Source organism: Impatiens glandulifera, chromosome 9 (assembly GCF_907164915.1).
Source record: "Impatiens glandulifera chromosome 9, dImpGla2.1, whole genome shotgun sequence".
NCBI classification, from domain to species: domain Eukaryota; kingdom Viridiplantae; phylum Streptophyta; class Magnoliopsida; order Ericales; family Balsaminaceae; genus Impatiens; species Impatiens glandulifera.
The window spans coordinates 32,144,889-32,167,088 of NC_061870.1; the positions used below are offsets into that span (position 1 = coordinate 32,144,889).

The 22,200-nt window shown below is 34.8% G+C and overlaps 4 protein-coding genes and 1 pseudogene across 4 annotated transcripts; 3 read left to right on the top strand and 2 right to left on the bottom strand.

Annotated features, from left to right (window-relative positions):
- Positions 1 to 4,786: 4,786 nt before the first annotated feature.
- LOC124914601 (small RNA 2'-O-methyltransferase-like) lies at positions 4,787 to 11,324 on the top strand. Its single transcript, XM_047455189.1, has 10 exons — positions 4,787 to 4,973; positions 5,152 to 5,463; positions 5,686 to 5,775; positions 5,857 to 6,314; positions 6,706 to 6,948; positions 8,547 to 9,454; positions 9,677 to 9,828; positions 9,906 to 10,022; positions 10,459 to 10,584; positions 10,654 to 11,324. The coding sequence occupies exons 2-10, from the start codon at positions 5,182 to 5,184 to the stop codon at positions 11,083 to 11,085; spliced, it is 2,808 nt and encodes a 935-aa protein (XP_047311145.1). The 5' UTR covers positions 4,787 to 4,973; positions 5,152 to 5,181; the 3' UTR covers positions 11,086 to 11,324.
- Positions 11,325 to 11,748: 424 nt separating this feature from the next.
- Positions 11,749 to 12,549, top strand: LOC124914195 (dicamba O-demethylase, ferredoxin component). Its single transcript, XM_047454694.1, has one exon. The coding sequence runs from the start codon at positions 11,815 to 11,817 to the stop codon at positions 12,310 to 12,312; it is 498 nt and encodes a 165-aa protein (XP_047310650.1). The 5' UTR covers positions 11,749 to 11,814; the 3' UTR covers positions 12,313 to 12,549.
- A 2,001-nt stretch (positions 12,550 to 14,550) lies between these two features.
- On the top strand, positions 14,551 to 16,348 carry LOC124914265 (probable protein phosphatase 2C 58). Its single transcript, XM_047454771.1, has 6 exons — positions 14,551 to 14,910; positions 14,995 to 15,039; positions 15,110 to 15,157; positions 15,239 to 15,478; positions 15,560 to 15,988; positions 16,069 to 16,348. Exons 1-6 carry the CDS (start codon positions 14,869 to 14,871, stop codon positions 16,207 to 16,209), a joined length of 945 nt encoding a protein of 314 aa, XP_047310727.1. The 5' UTR covers positions 14,551 to 14,868; the 3' UTR covers positions 16,210 to 16,348.
- A 262-nt stretch (positions 16,349 to 16,610) lies between these two features.
- Positions 16,611 to 18,548, bottom strand: LOC124914264 (berberine bridge enzyme-like 15). The gene has a single exon (XM_047454769.1). The coding sequence runs from the start codon at positions 18,541 to 18,543 to the stop codon at positions 16,810 to 16,812; it is 1,734 nt and encodes a 577-aa protein (XP_047310725.1). The 5' UTR covers positions 18,544 to 18,548; the 3' UTR covers positions 16,611 to 16,809.
- Positions 18,549 to 18,995: 447 nt separating this feature from the next.
- LOC124916256 lies at positions 18,996 to 21,723 on the bottom strand (annotated as a pseudogene).
- Positions 21,724 to 22,200: the final 477 nt, after the last annotated feature.

Sequence of the window (22,200 nt, forward strand, 5' to 3'; positions counted from 1 at the left end):
TAAATAAAAATTCATTTAAATAATAATAAATAAAAGACATTAAAAAAAATTATAATTACAAAATTATTTATAACAATTAATTTATTTGAATAAATGATATTTTTTATCATTTTATTTTTGTAACAAATTATAAACTTTATAATAAAAAAATTATCATAAACTTAAAATATTAAAATTGAATTTTTAATTCTCTAAAATCGAAAATATAAGAGTTGAAACGTGGACAATTAACTTTAACCCAACCCATTCTAGTTATTCTAGTTTGATTAGGTTCAATTTTGATGTGAAAATAATGTGTTTGAAAATTATTGGTTACCGTTTATACTATAGTATAATATATATAATTATTATAAAAAGAAGAAGAAAATTATAAAATAATAAATAATATATGTGTAATATTATATATTTAATTGTATTTATTAGTGTGAGAGGCATTCAATCAAATAGACATTTTAGTCCCGACTAGTCGGGTATATGAAGGAATCGAATCGATTATTTCGGGTAATTTATTTGTTTTTCGGTTCCGGATAGTTTGTTTGTTTTTCGGTTCCGGATAATTTGTTTGTTTTTCGATTTTGGATAATTTTGGGTCGAACTAATCGGTTCCGGGTACCCGAGAAAAAAAATTGATTTTATTTAAATATATCTATACTTCTTTTCGATACAATCGATTCCAATTCGGTTCCAATTTCTTTTTTTCTTTTTTTCTTTTTTTTAATAAAATATATATTTTTTATCATGAGCTAGTATGCTAAAAGGACAGAAAAAAAATCTAGTAAAGTAACCAGAGAAGAATAATAGAGAAAGTAAAAAGAAAGATATATTAGAGAAATATTTAGTTTTTAATTATTAATATTTATTTTTGTTATATTTTTTATTATTTTTTATTATAAGATGTAATTTAGGGGTATTTGTTTTATTTTAATTAATATAATATTTTATATATTTTATCAAATAAATTTTTAAATTTTAATATAAACTATTGTTTAATATATTATTAAATATTTTAAAATTAATTTCAAAAGTTAAAATTTTATTAAATTAATTTAAATTAGATTTAACTAATAAAAATATGTTAAAAAATAAAAATATATTAAAGTACTTAAATGAGTAACTGAAATAGCTTAAAAAATTGAGTCTAGTTCAGAGCTTAGAGAATCTCCAGCGCATGACTTGTGCCGGACACGTGAAAAATGACATGTCATTGCTTTTTTTCATTTTTTGCATTGGAGATAAAAGCAAAAAGAAGGCAGTGCCCTCTATGCCGGTCATGTTCTTTTCTGACATTTTCATAATTATATAATATAATATATTCTATAATATAGTATAATATAGGAATATTAGTTATATATTTAATTATAATATTTTTTCTTATTTTTAAGTAACATTATAATAGTATTAAATAAATATATATTCTAAAATTTTACTATAATATAGGAATATTAATTATATATTAAATTATAATAATATTATAATATATTTTAAATTATAAAAATATTTTATATTTTATTATAATATAGAAATATTAGTTATATATTATCAAATTTTTCTATAATATAGTAATATTAGTTATATATTCGGGTAATGTTTTTAATATTATAAAATATTTTAAATTATAAAAATATTTTATATTTCAATCTATTTAATATTAGTTATATATATATTTAATTAATAAATATATATTTTAAATAAATTAATATATTTTTTTATTAATTATATTAACATGTTTTAAAGGTGAAATTCTCAAATTTTCTTATAATATATATAATATAAGAATATTACTTATATATTTAATTAATAAATATATATTTTAAATAAATTAATATATTTTTTTATTAATTATATTAACACGTTTTAAGTTTTAAGGGTTTAAATTGTCAAAGTTATAATAGTATAAATTAGTTATTTATTTAAAATAGTATAAATAAAATTCATTTTTAAATTATTTAGATAAGAGAGCGGGCGAAAGCATTGGAGTGTTTTGCCCAAGTACAATGTGTGTCCGCTTTCTGCTGAGGTGGAATATATATTTGACAAAATAAGAGGGCAGAAGTCTTGTGCACTGCTGATGCTCTTAGTACTCATCATGTCTAGTACCCATTGTCCGATACCAATTTTTTGGGGATAAATTCGGGTCCGGTTCAGATCTTAAAATCCATAAAATTGCCATGTCTAAAATTAAACAAGAGAAAAATAACTCAAAATAAAAACTGAGTGATATTATTATTATCTTTCATTCCTAATTACTTAGTTAGGTAGAAAAAATCATATATTATCCTTAATTTGGGAATATATACAATATTTCTTATTTTAAATTTATTAAAATTATTTAATTCGGTATGGTTTAATTTTAATTATATATATATATATTGTATTTATAAAATTAAATAATTTTTAAATTTAGAAACATGTGGATGCTTACAAGAATATATGAGAATTAAAAGGTGAGAGTATATAGTAAAAATGAAATTCCAAGATATTAAAATAGTTAGGATGCTTAATCACATGCAATTAAATTGTCCAATAAATGAAAAAAAAAAGTAGATTAAGATGTTTTAATCTTTAAAACATTTGATTTTTTTAATATGTAAATAAAAAATATATTTATTTTTCTAAAATGCACTGAAAACTAAAATTATAATTATTTTGATAAAATTAATGAAATGTAGAAATATGATGAATAAAATAAATGAAATCCAAATATTTTTTCTTCTAAGAAATGTGTATACAAAAATGATGAAATAAAATTGTTTTTTTCAAATTTGTTTCCTTATAATTGAATGCATGATTGCATTTTATTTATTTTTTAGATTTTTTATTTCTTATTTTTCGTTGCATTAAAATAGAATTTCGCTTGATGCTGGATTTTCTAAAACCGACGTTTTAATAGTGAAATATTCTAAACTATTTATAAAATTATTTTTGATAACTCAGCCAAAATATAGAAATTTGTGATGAAAAATATTTTTGTAAATAAATACTTAGCAATGAAACAGAATCTGTAAATATTTTATTAAATACTAAAAAAATATAGTTTTTTTTAGGAAATGTATTTTAGAAAAACACGATACAATTATAAATCCATTGATGTATCTGTACAAACCTTATAATTTCCTTGTAAGTCAGTGACTCGTACACCATTGCAAAATCATATAAATCAAAATTACATGAATTTGATGATATTCTTTACCCAATAAGTTTAATCAAGTGATATATAACATCCCATCCCTTAAATCTAGAAAAATCCCGTAAATTAATTGTAAAATCTCACAATCAAAGGATATGGTTTGACCACTATATAGGAAAACATTTAAAAAAAAAAAAAATATCATTACAACCCTAATGGGTACATGTTCTTTGTAATTTAAAAAGAAATATATAAATTAATTATTTAAATCAAATAATTAATTTTAAAAGATTATTATTTTTATAATACATTTATCCTTAAAAAAATAATAATAAAATCATAAATTAATAACTTTTAAAAACTCGTCATTAATAATTACTGAGAAACAAATTAATCATTCAAAATAACATAAATTTATATGAATAGCATCCTCCTGATAGACAAATTGAATAAAAAAAAAACATTTTGGAATGATTATTTTGTAAGAGTGGAAAATAATATATAAATTTATTCCTATTTGGTAAAGTGTCTTCTTTACATTTTCCTATAAATAAACAAATAGAGTCTAATGAATATAATGGAAGGAGTAATATCATCCTGGGTGCCTTCACTTAAATAGATGTCCTAATAATGAATAGAGTTGTATTATGAATAGCATGCACTGTTTTTTGTGTTGGAGTTTAAAATATCATTTTATTAATAATGGGTTTTATTGGTATGCAATAGTATTGGATTTCATAGTTTGAGTTTGTATGATTTGATTAGGGAATTCATGTTTGCATTGGTATGATTTGATTAATGGTTTTCAAATTTTGAATTGGCATATATGATTCTTCGTTATTTTCTATATATTATTTGTCACTTTTACAAATAAACATACCAAAAGGCTCATTGTTTATATTGAATATGTGTCTATGAGACACCACATTGACCCAACAACAAATTGACACCTCAAAAGACCAATTTAATCTTACTTTTTTTTTGTTTTTGTTTTTCTCTTTCAAAATTGATTTAATTTGGTTGCACTTTGCTCAATCTATTTTACAAAAATTGCTCAAACCATACTTATGTAATTTCCAACTAACTTCATTATTTTTTCATGAACATTTTTATACAGATTAACACTCATAATCTAAACAATAATATAATTCCTCAAATAAAGTTTTTTATTTTCTTTTTAAAAAAACTTGAATTATTTTGAAATAACACCACAACAAACGAGAAATTTGACGAAATGACCCTAATATTCAATTATTTGACTTTTTGACATGCGCTTAAAATAAAAAGCGCTGGTGACACCTTTTCTTTTTTTTGGGACGATTTTGCCCCTGTCGCGAGACGCAACCGGCATTCGCGAGACGCAATCGGCAATCGCGAGACGGTTTTATTTTTTATTTTTTTCAAAAAAAATATAAAAATTTCACACGGCATTCGATTGCGTGTCGTAACAGGGCATTTTCGTCCCAAAAAAATAAAAATGTCATTAACACATTTATTTTATGCGCTCGCCAACAAGTCAAATAAGCTTACTCTAATAAGGTCATTTCATCGAATTTCCCCAACAAACAAGCCCTTAAATCTTACTCTAAAAAAAAAAAATCCCCACTATAAAAGAAGAATCGTCGTTGTCGACGACGGCTTTCGCTGCCTTTCATGTTTTCTTGCTCCAGTCCCGTCTTTCTCTCTTACACACTATTTGCGGCTTAATCTTCGTGTTGTGTACTGTAGCGTTTGCTTTTTATCAGTCTCTCCACCGTCTCGCCGCGGTGCCTATTTTCGAAGATTCTGAAAGACCGTCACTTGCCGTTGGAACCCATAATTCTAGCGATTTTACTTCCACACTGAGGTAAGCTCTTCTTTCATCGTTCAATAGCATTGAAAACGCTTGAGAGTTGGCGATTCCGTTGTTTCGTCTCTCTACGATCAGACCCTTCTATCGTTTCGTCTTACCAAATGTGCATTTTTGTTTTGTTTCGTGTTTCGTGTTTCGTGCTACGCATTGAATCTTCATTCTATTTTAATAGGATTTCTTTACAAGTTTTGTTAAGAAGACAATGGAGGAAGTAGAAGGACCCTCTGCTCTTTTACCGAAGAAGTCTCCTCCTACACTTACACCTAAAGCTATCATACATCAGAAATTTGGTGATAAAGCTTGTTATAAAGTTGAGGAATTAATAGATCCACCTCAAAATGGATGCCCTGGTTTGGCAATCCCACAGAAAGGTCCTTGTCTTTACCGCTGCTGCTTGCAACTTCCAGATTTTTCTGTTATTTCTGATGCCTGCAAAAGAAAGAAGGAGGCAGAACAGTCTGCTGCAAAGATGGCATTGGATAAGGTTGTCAATGTTACTCTTTCGTTTGCAGCAACCATGATTCATGTATAAAATATAAAAGCATCAAATCAAATGTACAATTACTTTCATAGAACATAATCTGATATATGCATTTCTAAAATAACTGGGTTATTCTCACAAATTAGCAAAGACTTCTGATGATACTTTATTGATTAAGCAGAACCAGATTGTGCATAGTTATGAATGAATCTTCATTTCTTGCAGCTAGGCTTAAGTGCTACTAATCATAATCCATCTGAAATGGATCCATTGGAGGATTTAGTTTCTCGTCTCTCATATTTATTCTCCCCAGAGGTATGTTGTGCTCAAACTAGCTAGTGGTTACCCTTTATCATTCTTATGATTTAACATGTTATAAGTGTTTCATTGTCAAAGTTCCTTTCAGCAAATCAACCACTTGCTGGTCACTTTAGAGCAGCTTTGCATAGAGAGGGTAATCTGTGCGGTTTAGTTCCAGTCTCAGTAATAGCCTCATATGATGCAAAGGTGAATAATTTGTGTAAGTCTATAAACCCTGAGGGTGAGACCAATCCTCTGTTGGTCATGTCGCTTATTCTGAGAGAGGGTTCAAAGCTACCTGGTTTTGTATCTAGTTCAGAGGAGAAATATTCTTTGAAGAAAGGAAACCCACACCCTCTTGAGAAGATGCAATCTGTTATTGACAAACAAGAGAGCTCTCTTGAAATCATTCAAATTGAAGCTGTAAGGATTCCACATTCACCAGACAAGGCTATTGAAACACTGAACCTTAGTGTTCCTTTGAATGGTTATTACTTAGATATAATTGCTGTAGCACTTGGGTTAGAAGATGCTTCTAAGATTCTCATCTCCAGGTAAATTGATTAGTTTTCACTGTGTCCAGTCCATACTCTCGATTTTGTTTCATTGTAAGGATTATATATGAAAAATGTTTATAAAGAAGTTGGAAGCGGACACACTTAGGGTTGCTCAAGTGGTAATTTTGTTGAACTAAGCGGTTGAGGTCTCGAGTTTGATTCTCATTAAAAACACCTTGATTGAATTTGGGAGGTGGATGCTGTGGTAGCCTTCTCCAGGAAAAAATTATCCCATTATGTGATTCAATATAAGAACATATGGCAGAAATAGTGGATGTCATTCATGACTCTAAAATGACATTTGAGTGTTTGTGTAATTGCTTTTATGATGAAATTCATTTAAATTGTTGACATTTATTAATCCTTTGAGAGGTGTAAATTTTGACAGGCCAATTGGCAAAGCTTCATCAGAAACGAGAATGTACTTCTCTGTTCCACAGTCTGCTATATGGGACCAATCACTAGGAATCGTGCATACTAAGGAAGCTGATCTTGAAGGAAATTTTAATGTGAGAGGAAGTTATTTATCAGGAAGCAATGTATGTGGTGATGCAATAATGGCATCTATTGGCTATATATGGAGGGATACCAATCTCTTCCATGAAAATATGTCTGTGAAAAGATATTACAGGTCTCTCTTGTTTATTCCCATCCTATTTTGTGAAATTTTTGAACAAAGAGATATAGTCTTGATACATTATTCTGGTAATAGGTTATAGCTATTTATATAAGTTTAGGAGCTGATTTCCTGATAAATCAGAATTTCTAAATATATCAACTACTTTATTATAATTTACTCAATTATGGTAAATCAGAATCCTAAAATATATATCAACTAATTTATTCTAATATATTTAGAAATAAATTAGAGAATAAAATAAAACTAGTTTATTATTTCCACTCCCCCTAAACTAGCCATCATATTTTACAAATCAAGGAGACTTATGAGTGACTTGATTCAACCCAAATGAGGAGTCAAGAAAGTACTTGATTAACATAGAAAATGAGTAGTTTTTAGGACAATCGCTGAACAAAGGGCCGATGACGATACTCTCGCAAGGTGGCGTTGTGGAAGGTCTGTAGAGTGGCATTAGCTGGATTTACATAGTCAGCGCTGAAGAGCCTCAGAGGTGCGAGTGTGGAATTTATGCCGAGGTGATACCCAATCTCTAGTTTTGTTCATAAGTCGGCCTAAGACGATTTGGGCAACTCAAACTGAGGTTCAAATTTTGCTTGTTTTGAATATTCTTAAGAAGAAAAATAAGGCCCAAAGGGCTCATATGTGTGGAGGCGAGGATTGAGTTTTTTCGTAGTTTTTTCTTTCCCGTTATTTCTAGTAATTGATTTAAAATAAGCCTTAAAAACACAAACTAACCCTAGGACACAAACATTCCGGGAGGCCAAAATAGATCTGCCTTTGAAATGGACAATATTCCCATTGGAACCATCCTATTTAACTCTTGATGATTTTACAAGCTGCTTATGGTAAAACATAGAAAATGTGCAACTTCTCAAAGGCAAGAACAACAAATGAATGATCTCTTTTGCCAATTTCCAAAATCCAATGGGGAATAAAGGATCACACAATAGTATGAAGATGCCAATTAAACTTTTGTGTTTATCTCATTCTGAATATTGATATCAATGTTTGGTTGTACGGAACGGAGATTATGGTTCCGAATGGCCAATCACCTGATGACACGTGACTGGCAAATTAATATTATTATTATGTTTATTATATTTAATTTAATTAGCTATTAAGATAATATTTATCTTTCCAATTAATACAGGACTAATTACCTTTCCAGTTTATTAGGACAATATTTATCTTTAGCTTTCCAGTTTAGGGTTGGATTAGTAGTATAGAGACTAATCCTTACATCTTAATTATGTACTTCTCAATTTCTCTTGGCTTCTTACCACCTCTTCTTAGATTGTTTAAACTCTTATCATTGGTATCAATGCTTCCATTATGCCTTTGCTATCTTTCTAGTCTTGCTTTTGTTCACTATAAATTAATAACAATAATTAAATATAATAACCTAATACTATAAATTTGTCAACCATGTTTCATTGTGTGATTGGTTCTTCGGAATCCTAATTTCCATTCCATATCAAATACTTGCTCTCACTTTGATGGTCAGCCATTAGCATCCATTGGATTATTTAATAGATTTGGATACTAAATCTCAATTTTAATATATCGCTCTTCGGTTTTCCACTCTTCAGGCTACTTATTGGTAAGAACCCTAGTGGAGTTTACAAATTGTCCAGAGAGGCAATACTTGCTGCAGAGCTGCCAAAAATATTCACTACAAGGACAAGTTGGAGAGGCTCCTTTCCTAGAGATCTCCTGTGTACATTCTGCCGTCAGCATCGTTTCTCTGAGCCATTATTCTCTACCATAAGTAACCCACAAGAGTCAAATGGTTCTTGCAAGAAATTGAAACATGGTGAATCAGATAACACAGAAATAAGTGCTATTCCTGTGGGAACTATGGAGAGTTTTAGATGTGAGGTGAAAATATTCTCCAAAAGTCAGGAGCTGATATTAGAGTATTCACCAAAAGAATCTTATAAGAAGTCAAATGATGCTATGCAGAATGCTGCTTTGAAGGTTCTACTGTGGCTAGACAAATACTTTACTGAAAAAGAAGTGACTATGGAAGAACTGACAACTTTTGGAGATTCTATTGGCATCCATTTTAACCCACATGTAGTTTCAAAGGAGTTCACATTGGTTGGATCTATTTGTTGTTTTGACGAAAGCAGTAAGAGTGGAAAATTCTTTAATTCAAACTCTTTCGATCTACTGAGTGTTCAGCGGGATGGAACAAAGTGCCTTGTGGACAATGAAGGTTCTGATTTTGGAGTTTTGCCTTCCTATGGTTCTCTGGTATGTATAACATACATTGTCAATTTGGTCGGAGAAGAAGAATGCGAAAAGGAACCACTTGAAAGTTGTGAGGAATTTGAGTTTGAGATCGGCATTGGTGCTGTCCTTCCTAGCATAGAAGCAGTTGTATCTCAGTTGTCTGTCGGTCAGTCTGCTTGTTTTCATGTAGAATTGCCTCCTACAGAGTTGATTTTGGCTACAGCTGCTAATTCTGACAGGATAATGTCCTTGTTATCTGCTGGTGAGCTAATATTTTGTTTGGCATTTGTTTTCTGAAACATTTACCTTTCCAGAAAAAAAAGGAGCAAAACTAATGAGTTAATTTTCTCTTGATCTAGATTTTAACCATCTATTAGTTCGCAACTTCTTGGAGATTTTGTCAGTTCAAGATATCTTTGTTGGAGAAGTGATTTTTTCTTCTGACAATTTTACCCTCTGTTTCTCTGGCTTTATTTCCTTGCAGGAAGATGCAAGTTGGAGTACTCAACAACTTTGTTGCGATTGACCGAACCCTTGGAGGAAAGAATGGAACAGGCTTTATTTAGCCCCCCTTTATCAAAGCAGCGTGTGGAATTTGCACTGCAATACATTAAAGGATCTGTGGCTACTTCCTTGGTTTGTGTTTTCCACTTTGTTAGTTGAAATTTCTAAAATATAAGAAAACCTGGCATGAATTTGGATACCTTTTGCAGGTTGATTTTGGATGTGGCTCTGGAAGTTTACTTGATTCTTTATTAGATCACTCCACTTCACTTGAAACAGTTGTTGGTGTTGATTTATCGAAGAAGGGTCTTGCACGTGCAGCTAAGGTCAGAGCTTTACATGCTTACAACTTTGACATGTTTTTCTTGTTTTATATTTAATCTGTGACATATTCTTTGTTGGTAGATTTGGGGATCTAATATTTTTGTATTATTTTCTCAATTTTTTTACTAAACAAAGTCCAAAATGAAGTAATTAAATACTTATTGCTCCCTAGTTTCTTTTTATGGGCCTTGTTTGATGAAGGGTTAATCCAGTTAACCCCATTCCCATCATCAATCAAATTACTAATAAAATTTAAATAGTACATAAAAATGACATTTTAGTCATTTAACACAAATCATCCATTTTTTGTTCATCAAACAAGATTTTCTCCTGAAAGTCAAATTATCTTAAAAAAAACTATATTAAACAAGCCCTGAAAGCTTGCATTCTCGGGGTAATTTTATCTTTATTGGTTTTCTATGTCCTTGAAAGCTGCAGATACTCCATTCAAAACTGAGCAAAAATTTGGCTGGTGCTGGTATAAAAACGGCTCTACTTTATGATGGCTCCATAATTGAATTTGACTCACGTTTGTATGGTTTCGATATTGGCACTTGTCTAGAGGTACCTCTTGCCCTACTACTTATTCATCTTGGGCTCCTTTTCAATGAAATTATTTGTTAATTTGTGCAGGTGATAGAACACATGGAGGAAGATCAAGCCTGTTTATTTGGTGACATAGTGCTTGATTCCTTTTGTCCAAGGATTCTTATAGTATCCACCCCAAACTATGAATACAATACCATACTCCATAAATCCAACCTGCAAGGCCAAGAGGATGATGCAGATGAGAAGAACCCATCACAATCCTGTAAATTCCGTAACGACGATCACAAGTTTGAATGGACTCGTGAGCAATTTAGCCATTGGGCTACAGAGCTAGCTAAAAGGCACAACTACAAGGTTGAATTCAGTGGAGTTGGGGGAAACGGTGAAGTAGACCCGGGATTTGCTTCTCAGATTGCTGTGTTTGAGAGAGTAGAAGATGTTCCAAACCGAGATGATGATGATGATGATGTCGCCACTCATATTTACCAAGTTGTATGGGAGTGGTCCGATATTTAACAGTTACCTGAAATCTTAGAAGAACAAAAGAAAAAGGGTTATATTTTAGAGTATGATGTGTTTTGTGGTTGAAGATGGTGGAAAAGGATTATAGTTTTAGGAAACTAGACATTATTGGTTTCTTGATTTTGCATAGTATTTTTACATAGGATAATTTTGGGGAGGATATTTGGTTTCTTGGATTAATTATTACTGTCTTTAGATTCTTCTGTCAACCTTTTTATTAGTATTATCTTCATGTCATTAATTATTATTATTTTCTAATCAGATTTTACTCTAATAAATCATGCCAAATTGAAATATTTAGTCTTTTCATAAAAAAAAAATAAATCTGATTCAGTTCATCCTAATTCTTGTGTAAAAAAAATAGCATAATTGAATTCGTGTGATTTTGGGTTTTTAAGCCGATTATTATCGCTCTGTGTTTTAGATAATAATTTTATTAGCTGATTATTAACACTTTGGTGGTTTCAGATAATAATTTTATTAGGTAATTTAATTAGTTTTGATTCAAACAATAAACATGTAAATATTTTTTAACCGAGTAGTTTAAATCGAGAATGGATAAATTATTTATGGTTATTTTCAAATTATAATTTTAATGAATGAAGCTATTTGAAGGGTTGATTTGATATTTTGATACCCCCTTCCCTTTCTTCAGCTCGTCTATGACTATCTGATTTTGTTTCCTTGGCTCTGACCTAATCTCAGGGAAGGGATCGATTCGCGATGGCGAGTTTACAGAGATTGGCATCCTTAATCCACCGTAGCTCCACCAATCCTTCTCGCTATTCCAGAGTGATAATAACTCGATCATCCGCTTCATCTGCTCCATCCCCGGCATCATCTCCATCGTCGTCCAAAAAAGTCTCCGATCGGATCGTCAAGCTCCTTGCCATCGATCCCGATGGCCAGAGGCGCAATATCATTGGAATGACCGGACATACTCTCCTTAAAGCCTTGACAAACAGTGGCCTTATAGATCCGGCTTCTCACCGTCTCGAGGATATCGATGCTTGTTCCGCCGAGTGCGAGGTACACATCGCGGAGGAATGGCTTGAGAAGCTCCCGGCTGCTACCTACGATGAGAAGTATGTTCTGAAGAGAAACTCAAGGGCGAGGGTCCTTAACAAGCATTCCAGACTCGGATGTCAGGTTGTCCTCACGCATGAGCTTCAGGGAATGGTGGTGTCGGTCCCTGAGCCTAAGCCTTGGGATATCCCGTAAGAGAAAGAGGGAAATTGCCTACCTTGTAAGGATTTCAACATGTTTTATTTTTCTGGGTGTTAAAGTTGAATAATTTTGCGCATTTCTGTTGTCATGACGCTCTTCTTTTAACTATGGTTGTATGAACCTTGTTATCTGATTCCAATTTCCTCCATTATTAGACAATGTTTTTAAAGTTTGCGTCTTTAGATTGAATTCTTGAACTGTTAATAGATTATGATGAATACTCTTAAGCAATGTTGAGCAAATAATTTAAATCAATTTCAGTTATTCCAACCTTTATCATTTCCATTTCTCCTAACCATGTTCCTTCAATAATTGAATGGTTTGCTCCATTTTTTTTTCTGTATATTCAATATGCTTATTATCGTATGGGGACTGGGGAGTACAGTTTGTTTGTCCTGGTTTCTTATTAGTAAGTAAGTTCACTACACAGGGAGGACAGGGTTGAGCAACTTCAGGTTAGCAGACATCGTCCTTAATGTTGCAGAAACCATAGTTCTTACATATATATGCCAAAGTGATTCACAAACTTCTGTGCTTCAATTGTATGAGTTTGTAAAACATGTCATATGCAAGTTCTTAGGAAGCTGTTATTGCCTTTGCATTAGATTATCTTCTAGTTTGCCTACACTGTCAAGGTTTGAAGGGATTCATAGCTCCATTCAGTTAGATCCATTGGATTAGTTACTTTATGTCTAGCATACTTGGCCATAAAATATGCATGTGGTGGAAATGGAATAAGGTAATCCATTTTGATGCAGATTGGACAAAGTTGTATTCAAAATATTACTTGGAATCAAGAACAACTAACCATTTACCTTGGAATCTAGGAAGTTCCAATGCATACTAGTGTGCATCATTCTATTTAAGAGAGATTACTAGAAGAATTAGGGATGTTTATCTTTTTCCTTGTTCCTTTCTTCAACCTGCATTCTCCATTGGCCATTATTTGGGTAGAATTTTATTAAAAAGCCACATTAGGATTTCAGTTTCTCTCTATCTGGTGGAAGCTGTTGTCACTGTCTGATCTCTACTCATTTATTGTACTACTTCCTCTTCAATCTGGTGCCCTTTTTAGGTCATTTATATTCCCAGCTTGTGCTCTATCTGGTGTCTATGTTGATTTGGCTGCTCCAGTTGTTTGGTCTTGTTTACACCTACAAACTGTACTGCTTTTTGTTGTCTTAATCATGGGTGTTTTAGATATTGGAGTTCAGGTATAGAGGCATAATTCTTGAAGGCTAGGGCTTGTCCCTTTTTTACATTTTTTTTTGTTTCTTCTGGGAGACACTTTGACAGAATTTGTTCTACACGATTATTCCATAGATTTTATTGTTAACATTCATAACTTCAAAACAAACCTCAGTTTGCCCAGAAGTAAGTGTAAGTGAACTGACCAAACTATTTAAACCGTCGAATCGGGTGAGCTCCGGAAACCGAATTTATTGTGGTTCTTTTTACCGAATCAATCCCTGGCTGTCACTAATATTTAAATAAGATGCTAACAAAGCTCGAACCTTAAACGGCGGAAAATCTATCAAAGATGTTAAATATTGTCGGAAAATTGTTGACTTATTTTTAGTGTAATGTTATTTAAAAAAATATTTTTACTATAATACATTTGTGTTTTAGAAAGTATGTACTTATTCATGAATTATGTTATTGGATCTTATTTATAATATTTGTATTTTTTTTTATATACATGAAAATATGTATATTTTGTTATATCATTAACAAATTCTTATGAATAAAACCAATCTTCTAACAATTCAAATGAAATTGAGGGTTTGAAATTTAGGTGAGGGAATTTGGTGAGGGAATGATTTGGCGTAATCTTATTCGTTACGAATAAAAAATCAAATAATTTCTCTCTTTTCTTCCACTTTTACATTTTTCAACAACCAATGAAGGTGATGCGAAGTCATTGCCTCGTCAAATTCCCTCTCTTCATTACTCTCTTAAATTAATGTGGACCTCTTAAATTAATGTGGACGGTTTTGATGTTCAATTATGTCATTAAGCCAATCAAACTGTATAAAACAATTATAATTCAGACATATCATAAATGGAACATCAATGAAGTTTTCCATATTATGAGATTTGGTTCCTTTGAGTCCAGACACATCAACTTTGCCTATGGGCTAGTAACTCAAATTCACCCGAAAATGTTACTTTATTTTTATTTTTATTCCTCTTTCTATTTACTAGCAACCCAAAATAGTAATAAATTTTCAATGGAAGCAACCAGTAGTTTTCACCATTTCGAATGAAAACACCGCCGAACACCGACTCCGACATGGCGACAAATACTAAGCGGTGGCAGGGATCTTCAGCACCAACTTCCATTACGAAAGAGCGGCAACCAAGAAGATGCTCTTCAGGTTCCACCACGTGTAATCTACAGATAACCTTCCCTCCTCCACCATTGACATGTATCTGCAATTGTTTTGACACCAGTTTATCCCTCTCTGTGAAACCCATGTATTATCTTAATCTACATAAGTAAAGTGAAAGTGAAGTGAAATCATCAACAATTGGATTATAGACTTGGCGATGGACTCCGAAATAGGTGTGGTTGATAACGTTGGGAAGAAGGTACCACTTCATTTTCTTTCTATTTTGTGCCCTAATTGATCCTGACATGGATATCAACTATCAATTTCATTCATTTTGTTACAGAGGCGATCCAATTTAACACGTGATGAAAACGATTTTAAAATTAAGGTTTGTACTCTTTTCACTGAAAGCCTAATATTCATTCTTGCAATTATTTTGACAATCCTTATTTCAACAGAGAGAATCAAGTGCAGACAAAGATATAGCTTCCTTTCTATCATCTAAGGTATACATATATATTTCAACTTAGGAATCAAGAATGTTCTGGTTTATAACCTTGTGTTTTCTTCTTTAATGGATCGATAAGGAAGCAACTTGTGGAGATGACGAGAATGAACCGGAGGTTGGAGATGATGATGGTCATGCTATACATGGATTTCATCTTGTTGAAGGAAAGATGAACCATGGTATGGAAGATTACATAGTGGCAAGGAATCAGAAGATGAATGGCTTTGATCTTGGATTATATGCAATCTTCGACGGTCATTCTGGCCGATTTGTGGCGGAATACTTGCAGAAGCACCTGTTTGATAAAATTCTGAGTGATGTATGTACGACAATTCCAAAATAAAAAACCCAATAAATTCTGCGAGTTTCTTGATTAACATTTGATCTTGATATTATATAGCCTGAATTCTGGACGGACCCTAAATCCACGATGAAGAGAGTGTACAAACAAATGAACGAAGAGATCTTGGCGAACGTAGTGGGTTCTTATGGAGGATCCACTGCAGTCACAGCTATTTTGGTGAATGGGAAGAGGCTGATAGTAGGAAATGTGGGCGATTCTCGAGCAATCATATGCAGGAAAGGTGTTGCAGAGGCAATAACAGTTGATCATGATCCTGAGAGAGAGAAGGGGATGGTTGAGAGGAGAGGAGGGTTCGTGTTGAAGACAGCTGATAATATTTCACGCGTTGATGGGCAGTTAGCGATGGCAAGGGCGTTTGGAGATGAGAGAGTGAAGGATCATATTAGTGTCGAACCGGACGTTGTGTTTGTGAAGGTAGACAATGACACAGAATTTATGATCTTGGCTAGTGATGGTCTATGGAAGGTAAAAATTAGATGGTTTGATCATATAATAATATGATCAATGAAGTTCTTATTTGATTTTATATTGTTTTCTTGGTGCAGGTTATGTCGAATGAAGAGGCTGCTGATTGCATAAAGGACATTGGGGATCCTGGAGAAGCAGCTAAGGAGCTTATTAGTTCGGCCTTGTCAAGGAGAAGCTGCGATGACATTTCTTGCGTTGTGGTCAGGTTCATCCACTAGATTTAGACTTTGTTTTATGATATGATCATCTTGCTTTTGTTAAAACTTGCAAGCTTGTGAGGTTTGTTCATTTCAAGTTTCTGTCTTAATAATAATAATAATAATAATAATAATAATCTACAATGTCTGTTAAATATTATAAATGGATGTTCTTTTTATTCATTCTATTTCTACCCCTATAACCCAATTGAACAAAGAGCCTCAAACATATTGAATACTTTCCCATTAAAGGACAACAACTTCAAGCAACATGGTTTTAGCCATTTCTTTCTGATCCATCTTTCATCACCAAAAGAGTCTCTCTTTTGGATGAAGTTGAAAGAAACATAATCCTCTACTGCTGTGGCATCATCATAATCAATCTGAATCTTTTGTTAAATGTTGAAAATGACTTCAAACACTTGTAGTATGAGAGCTTTCATTTTCTTTATATGTACATGGATTGGGGTAAGCAATCCTATTAGTAGGTTGGTTTGAGTTATAATCCAATCCATCATAATAACATCAGTAAATTCTCTTGATACACAGAATCCCAAGCAAACAGTTATATATATATATATATATATATACTTTTAAATCAATAGAAATTGTATTGGGGCTTTATTGTAGGACAGGGATGCTCTGCTCGTGGCGGAAGAAGTTGTGGGGATCGACCTTCGTCTTGATCTTCACCAACCGAATGAAGTTGTCTTTGAAGTACTTTGTTCCCCATCCGCTGGCCTGAGTGAAGTTAGTGGTTCCTTCCTTGTTGTTCTGCCCCAAGTCCAGGTCCCTATAGTTGACATACGCTCCTCTTGGATTCTTCGATACGTACTGAGCCATGTAGTTGTAGAGCTTCCGAATCCAATCGATATGCTTACTGGATGATGCCTCGCTCGGGTCTTGCCAATAAGTGAGGTACTGAATCATGAACATGGTCCCCTTTCTGTATGGGAAAGGAGTGTGGGCCTCGGGGATCCTGTTCATGAAGCCACCGTATGGGTTCCATATCATGAAGGGTGTATCCTCTTCCATGAACCTCTTCCAGATGCCTTCCAAGCCGGATTCTGGTATCGGCTCCCTGACGAAATCCGATTTGGCCTTGTAGTATCTCCTTGACAATGACTTCCCCGTAAGAAGTGCCTCGGGTTGAGTCCCAATGGGTAACCTCGCGATGTATACCACCGATTCGATCCAGCTCATCTCTATGCAGTCTTTTCGAGTTAAGCCCAGCTCGGGGAATCCTTTTTCGATCACCCCCATAAGCCTATCCGCTTCGCCGAGGAACATGGCACTGTATGAAGTGGTGATTGTCTTATTTGCCTTGTTGATTAAGACCCTAAGGAAGAGATCCTCGTCGAGATTGGGCGCGACTTGCTGCCATCGGTGGAGAATCCTTGTCGCGCCTTGCTCGAGTGTCTTTGTAAAGTTGAAGACGGTCACCTTTTCAGGGACTGGAACCAGTTTTAGCTTCCAGGCCAGGATTACGCCGAAGCTGGCTCCCCCGCCTCCTCTGATTGCCCAAAACAGGTCCTCTCCCATGGCTTCCCTATCAAGGAGTCTTCCTGTGGCATCGACGAGCTGAGCGTCGAGAACATTGTCCACGGCCAGGCCATATTTTCTCATGATGGATCCGTATGCTCCTCCTGTGATATGCCCGCCAATTCCCAAGCTGGAACAGAGTCCGGCTGGGAACCCATGGACCTTGCTTTTAGCCGAAACCCAATAATACAATTCCCCAACTGTGGCGCCAGCCTGGACCCAAGCCGAGTTGTCGTCTATGTTCACGTTGACCCCACGGAGCTTGGAGAGATCGACGATGACGAAGGTATCCTTAGTCTGGGAGATGTAAGAGAGTCCCTCGTAGTCATGACCTCCGCTCCTGAATCTGAGGTGAAGCGGAGTGTTTGTAGCGCAGACAACTGCGGCTTGGACATGGGATTCACACAAGGGAGTGAAGATGGCTTGTGGTTTGGTTTTGGAGTTGAATAGGACCAAGCCCCTGAGATTCTGGGCCGTGGACTCTAGAAGGGAGGTGAAAGAGGCATTTTGTAGTGGGGTGTAGAAGGTGGTGGAGAGTGGGGGAGAAGAAGACTTAATTTTCTGGGAAAGGGCATTCAAGAACCTGGCTACTTGGATTGAACTAGAAGAAGAAGAAAGAAGAAGAGGAGGAGACTTTAATACTATTAATTGAGAGGGAATAGGATGATGAATATGAATAGAAGATTGGATTTGATCTCCATTCCTCCTCCAGTTTAAAGATGAGAATATTGAATGAACGTGTGATGAGTTTTGTTTCCTAATTAAGGCAAAGCATGGTACCCACAATGCTGACTTATATGACAGGCAGTCCATGTAAACGTAAGAAGGCTGGTTGACAGATAGAGGATTCATTCCAATCTATATTATATATAAAACGGCTGTCGTAGGTGAGATGCCATACCAATGACATAACCAAAGTGCCATGTGACGTGGTTTGATTGCCTGCTTTCAACTTTAAAAAAAAATGTCACTTCTTAGTGTTTAAATCTGATAATTATATACCTTTAAATATCAATTATCTATTATATGAATGCTATTATCTATGAATGCACAAAAGTATAATAGTATCACGGGTCTAAGTGAAAGCATATGAGACTTAGCATATATGTCCCGGCCTTTTCAAGGAGATGCTGCGGCTACATTCTGTTCTTGTGGTCAGGTTCATCCACTGACCTTTGACTTTAATTTTATAGTATGTTCTTGCTTTTGATCAAACTTGCAAGCTTGTCTTGTGATGTTTGTTCATTTCAAGTTTTCTGTCTTATTCATAATCTAATCATGTTCATTTTATTCATTCTATTGAACAAAGGAATGATAATATTCTGAAACATATTGAATGCTAGCCAGGTCATCCTTGTCTTATTTGGAAGGACAGGGATGCTCTGTTCGTTGCGGAAAAAGTGTCGGGGATCCACTTTGGTCTTGATGCGCACCAACCGAATGAAGTTGTCCCTTGAAGTACTTTCTCTGCCCCAAGCGCTTGCCTGAATGAGGTTGGTTCCTTCCTTGTTGTTCTCCCCCAAGTCCAGGTCCTTATAGTTGACATACGATTCTCTTGGATCTTTGATGCTACTGAGCCATGTAATTGTAAAGCTCTCTAATCCAATCCATATGCTTCTTGGCTGACTCCTGGCTCGCGTCTTGCCACCCTGTGAGGTATTGAATCATGAACAACGTTTCCATTTCGGTGTGGGAAAGGTGTGTCGGCCTCGGGGATCCTGTTCATCAGCCGCCATATGGGTTCCATATCATGAATGGCATATCCTCTCTCAAAAAACCTTCTTCCAATGCCTTCATACCTGATTCAGATATTGGGCTCCCTCACCGAAATCTGATTTGGCCTTGAAGTAAATCTTGAAAATGACTTCCCGGAAAAGAAGTGCTTCCGGTGGGGTTCCACTCGGGAACCCTGCGTTGTATAACACGGATTCGATCCAGCTCATCTCGATGCAATCCTTTCGAGTTATGCCCAACTCGGGAACCCTTTTCTCATCACCTCGATAAGCCTGTCCGCGTCCCCGAGGAACAGGGCATTGTATGAAGTTGTGATTGGTCTTGTTCACCTTGTTGATTAAGACCCTAATGAAAAAGATTCCTCGTCGAGACATTGGGGCGTCGACTCTTGCTGCCAACGGTGGGAGAATCCTTGTCGCGCCTTGCTCGAGCGTCTTGTAAATGGGAAGACGTCACCGTTTCTGGGACGGGAACCAGTTTATAGCTTCCATGCCAGATAACGCCGAGCTGGCTCCCCCGCCTCCTCTGATTGCCCAAAACAGGTCCTCTCCCATGGCATCCCTATCTAGGAGTTTTCCGTTAGCATCGACGAGCTGAGCGTCGGAACGTTGTCCACTGCCAGGCCATATTTTCTCATGATGGTTCCATATGCTCCTCCTGTGATATGTCCGCCAATTCCCAGCTGGAACAGAGTCCGGCTGGAAGCCGTGGATCTTGCTTTTGGTCGAAACCCAATAGTATAACTCCCCGATTGTGGCGCCGGCTTGGACCCAAGAGCCGTGTTCTCGGTGAATGTTTACATTGACTGCACGGAGCTTGGAGAGGATCGACCATGACGAATGCATCCTCAGAGTGGGTCGAGATGTAGAGAGACCTTCGTAGTCATGACCTCCACTCCTGAATCTGAGGTGGAGTCCCGTTCTCTCTCTGGCGCAGAGCACGGAAGCCTGGACATGGGGATTCACAGAGGGGGGGAGTGAATATGGCTTGTGGTTTGTGGTTTTGGACTGGACGGGGCCAAGCACCTTAAATTTTGAGCCGTGACTCTAGAACTGAGGTGAATGAGGCATTTTGTGGGGTGTAGAAGGTGGTGGACAGGGGAGGAGAAGAATTAATTTGGTGGGAAAAGGGCATTTGAAAAACCTGGATTTATTGAACGAGAAGAAGAAGAAGGAGAAGAAGCCAGCGGCTTCACTGGGATGATGAATAATAATATTTGAGAGGAATAGGAGGTAGAAGAGAATGGCTTTGATTTCCATTATTGCTAAAGATGATGAGAATATTTTAAGTGAGTATTTGTTTCCTATTTATAGGGGTTATAAACATGCACATGATTCACATTCATGTCAACGCATGAGAAACGTACGCAAGAGAGGGTTTGTAGAGACAGGGTCTTACCCGGGGAGGGGATCAGCTTTTCCCCCATCATGTGCCTCCTCCCTATATCATTTGACACATAATAGGATGAACCAATGAACAAGTTTAAATAAGTTTAAATTAAGGAAAACTAGTATGTATGACATCCATAACAGTTTAATGTGGTTCTGGCTGAAGTTTTCTCATATTATGTTGTTGGGAGAGTTGCTTTTATCCATTTTCATGTAATCCTGAAGTAGAAAGATAGAAATCTCTACCTTTGTTAACTTCATGAGAGATAGCTATATAGCTATGCAAATAGTACAAGAAATGATGAATCAAAATGCTCCAATATACACTTTCCTCTCATACATAAGAACAATCCAAGTGAAAATAAGATTGTTTATATCAAGAAAGATAAGAACTAATTCAGTCTTGGTGAAAATAAGATTGTTTGTATCAAGAAAGATAAGAACTAATTCAGTCATTTGTGAGCTTGTCGGCGGGAAAAGTACTACAAATTCCAAGGCAGAGCAGGCAAGAGTTTCTAGATAAAACAAATATGCATCTACATACATATAAGCTTCAGTAGAAGCTCTTTCACAAACGAACTCCGAGACACCAAATTTCGACCAGTGACCTGGTTTTTGATCTCATCCCTATTCCGACAAAATGCTAAGATACATTTATAAGGTGCGGATACTACAGTGCTAATGTCGATACACACAAGCCATATGGTGAGGGCTTATACTACTACTACTACGATGTGAACTCCGGTAGGGGCGACAACAAGCAGAAAAACTAAGACCTTCCTCGAAGGCCTGCGTAACTGCAATGGCCCTTTCGCCGCTCGATTAAGTGTGAAGCTCGAAGGCTAAAATATAGGCACAACTGAGCTGCCATGCTTAGGCGAAAATTGGAGCGTCGTGAACGGAGCAATAGCACATCGCACATCGAGTCTGGTGATTCTATCTCGTCTCATCGGTCATGAAAGGAAAACATCTAGCAAGAAGTGAATTGATTTTAGTTTCAGTAAAACGAGAACAAACTTCAATTATTTATTTGGGTGGAAGGCGGTAGAAGGGTGAACGCCATAGAGCTTGCTTAACCTCAACACAAAGCGTTTTCAGATAGAATTGAACTAATGACATTTTGTTTTTTTAAGTCGATTCTTACCACTTACCTGATTTATGTTGATGTGTTTTGAATTTTAAGTTAAAAGACAGTTTGATTTATTTAAATTAATATAACATTATTTAATTATTTTTTATTTATCATATATTTAATTTATTAATTAAAACATCTTATATTTTAAATTATATGGATTAATATTTTTTAATTTTTTTTATTCAATAAATCTTCATTTTATCATAATCATTA

Coding starts and splice junctions, on each gene's coding strand:
- LOC124914601 (XM_047455189.1), top strand. CDS start 5,182: ATGGAGGAAGTAGAAGGACCCTCTGCTCTTTTACCGAAGAAGTCTCCT. Junction 5,776..5,856: donor CATATTTATTCTCCCCAGAG/GTATGTTGTGCT, acceptor TCATTGTCAAAG/TTCCTTTCAGCAAATCAACC. Junction 6,315..6,705: donor TCTAAGATTCTCATCTCCAG/GTAAATTGATTA, acceptor AAATTTTGACAG/GCCAATTGGCAAAGCTTCAT.
- LOC124914195 (XM_047454694.1), top strand. CDS start 11,815: ATGGCGAGTTTACAGAGATTGGCATCCTTAATCCACCGTAGCTCCACC.
- LOC124914265 (XM_047454771.1), top strand. CDS start 14,869: ATGGACTCCGAAATAGGTGTGGTTGATAACGTTGGGAAGAAG. Junction 14,911..14,994: donor TTGATAACGTTGGGAAGAAG/GTACCACTTCAT, acceptor ATTTTGTTACAG/AGGCGATCCAATTTAACACG. Junction 15,040..15,109: donor AAAACGATTTTAAAATTAAG/GTTTGTACTCTT, acceptor TTATTTCAACAG/AGAGAATCAAGTGCAGACAA.
- LOC124914264 (XM_047454769.1), bottom strand. CDS start 18,543: ATGGACTGCCTGTCATATAAGTCAGCATTGTGGGTACCATGCTTTGCC.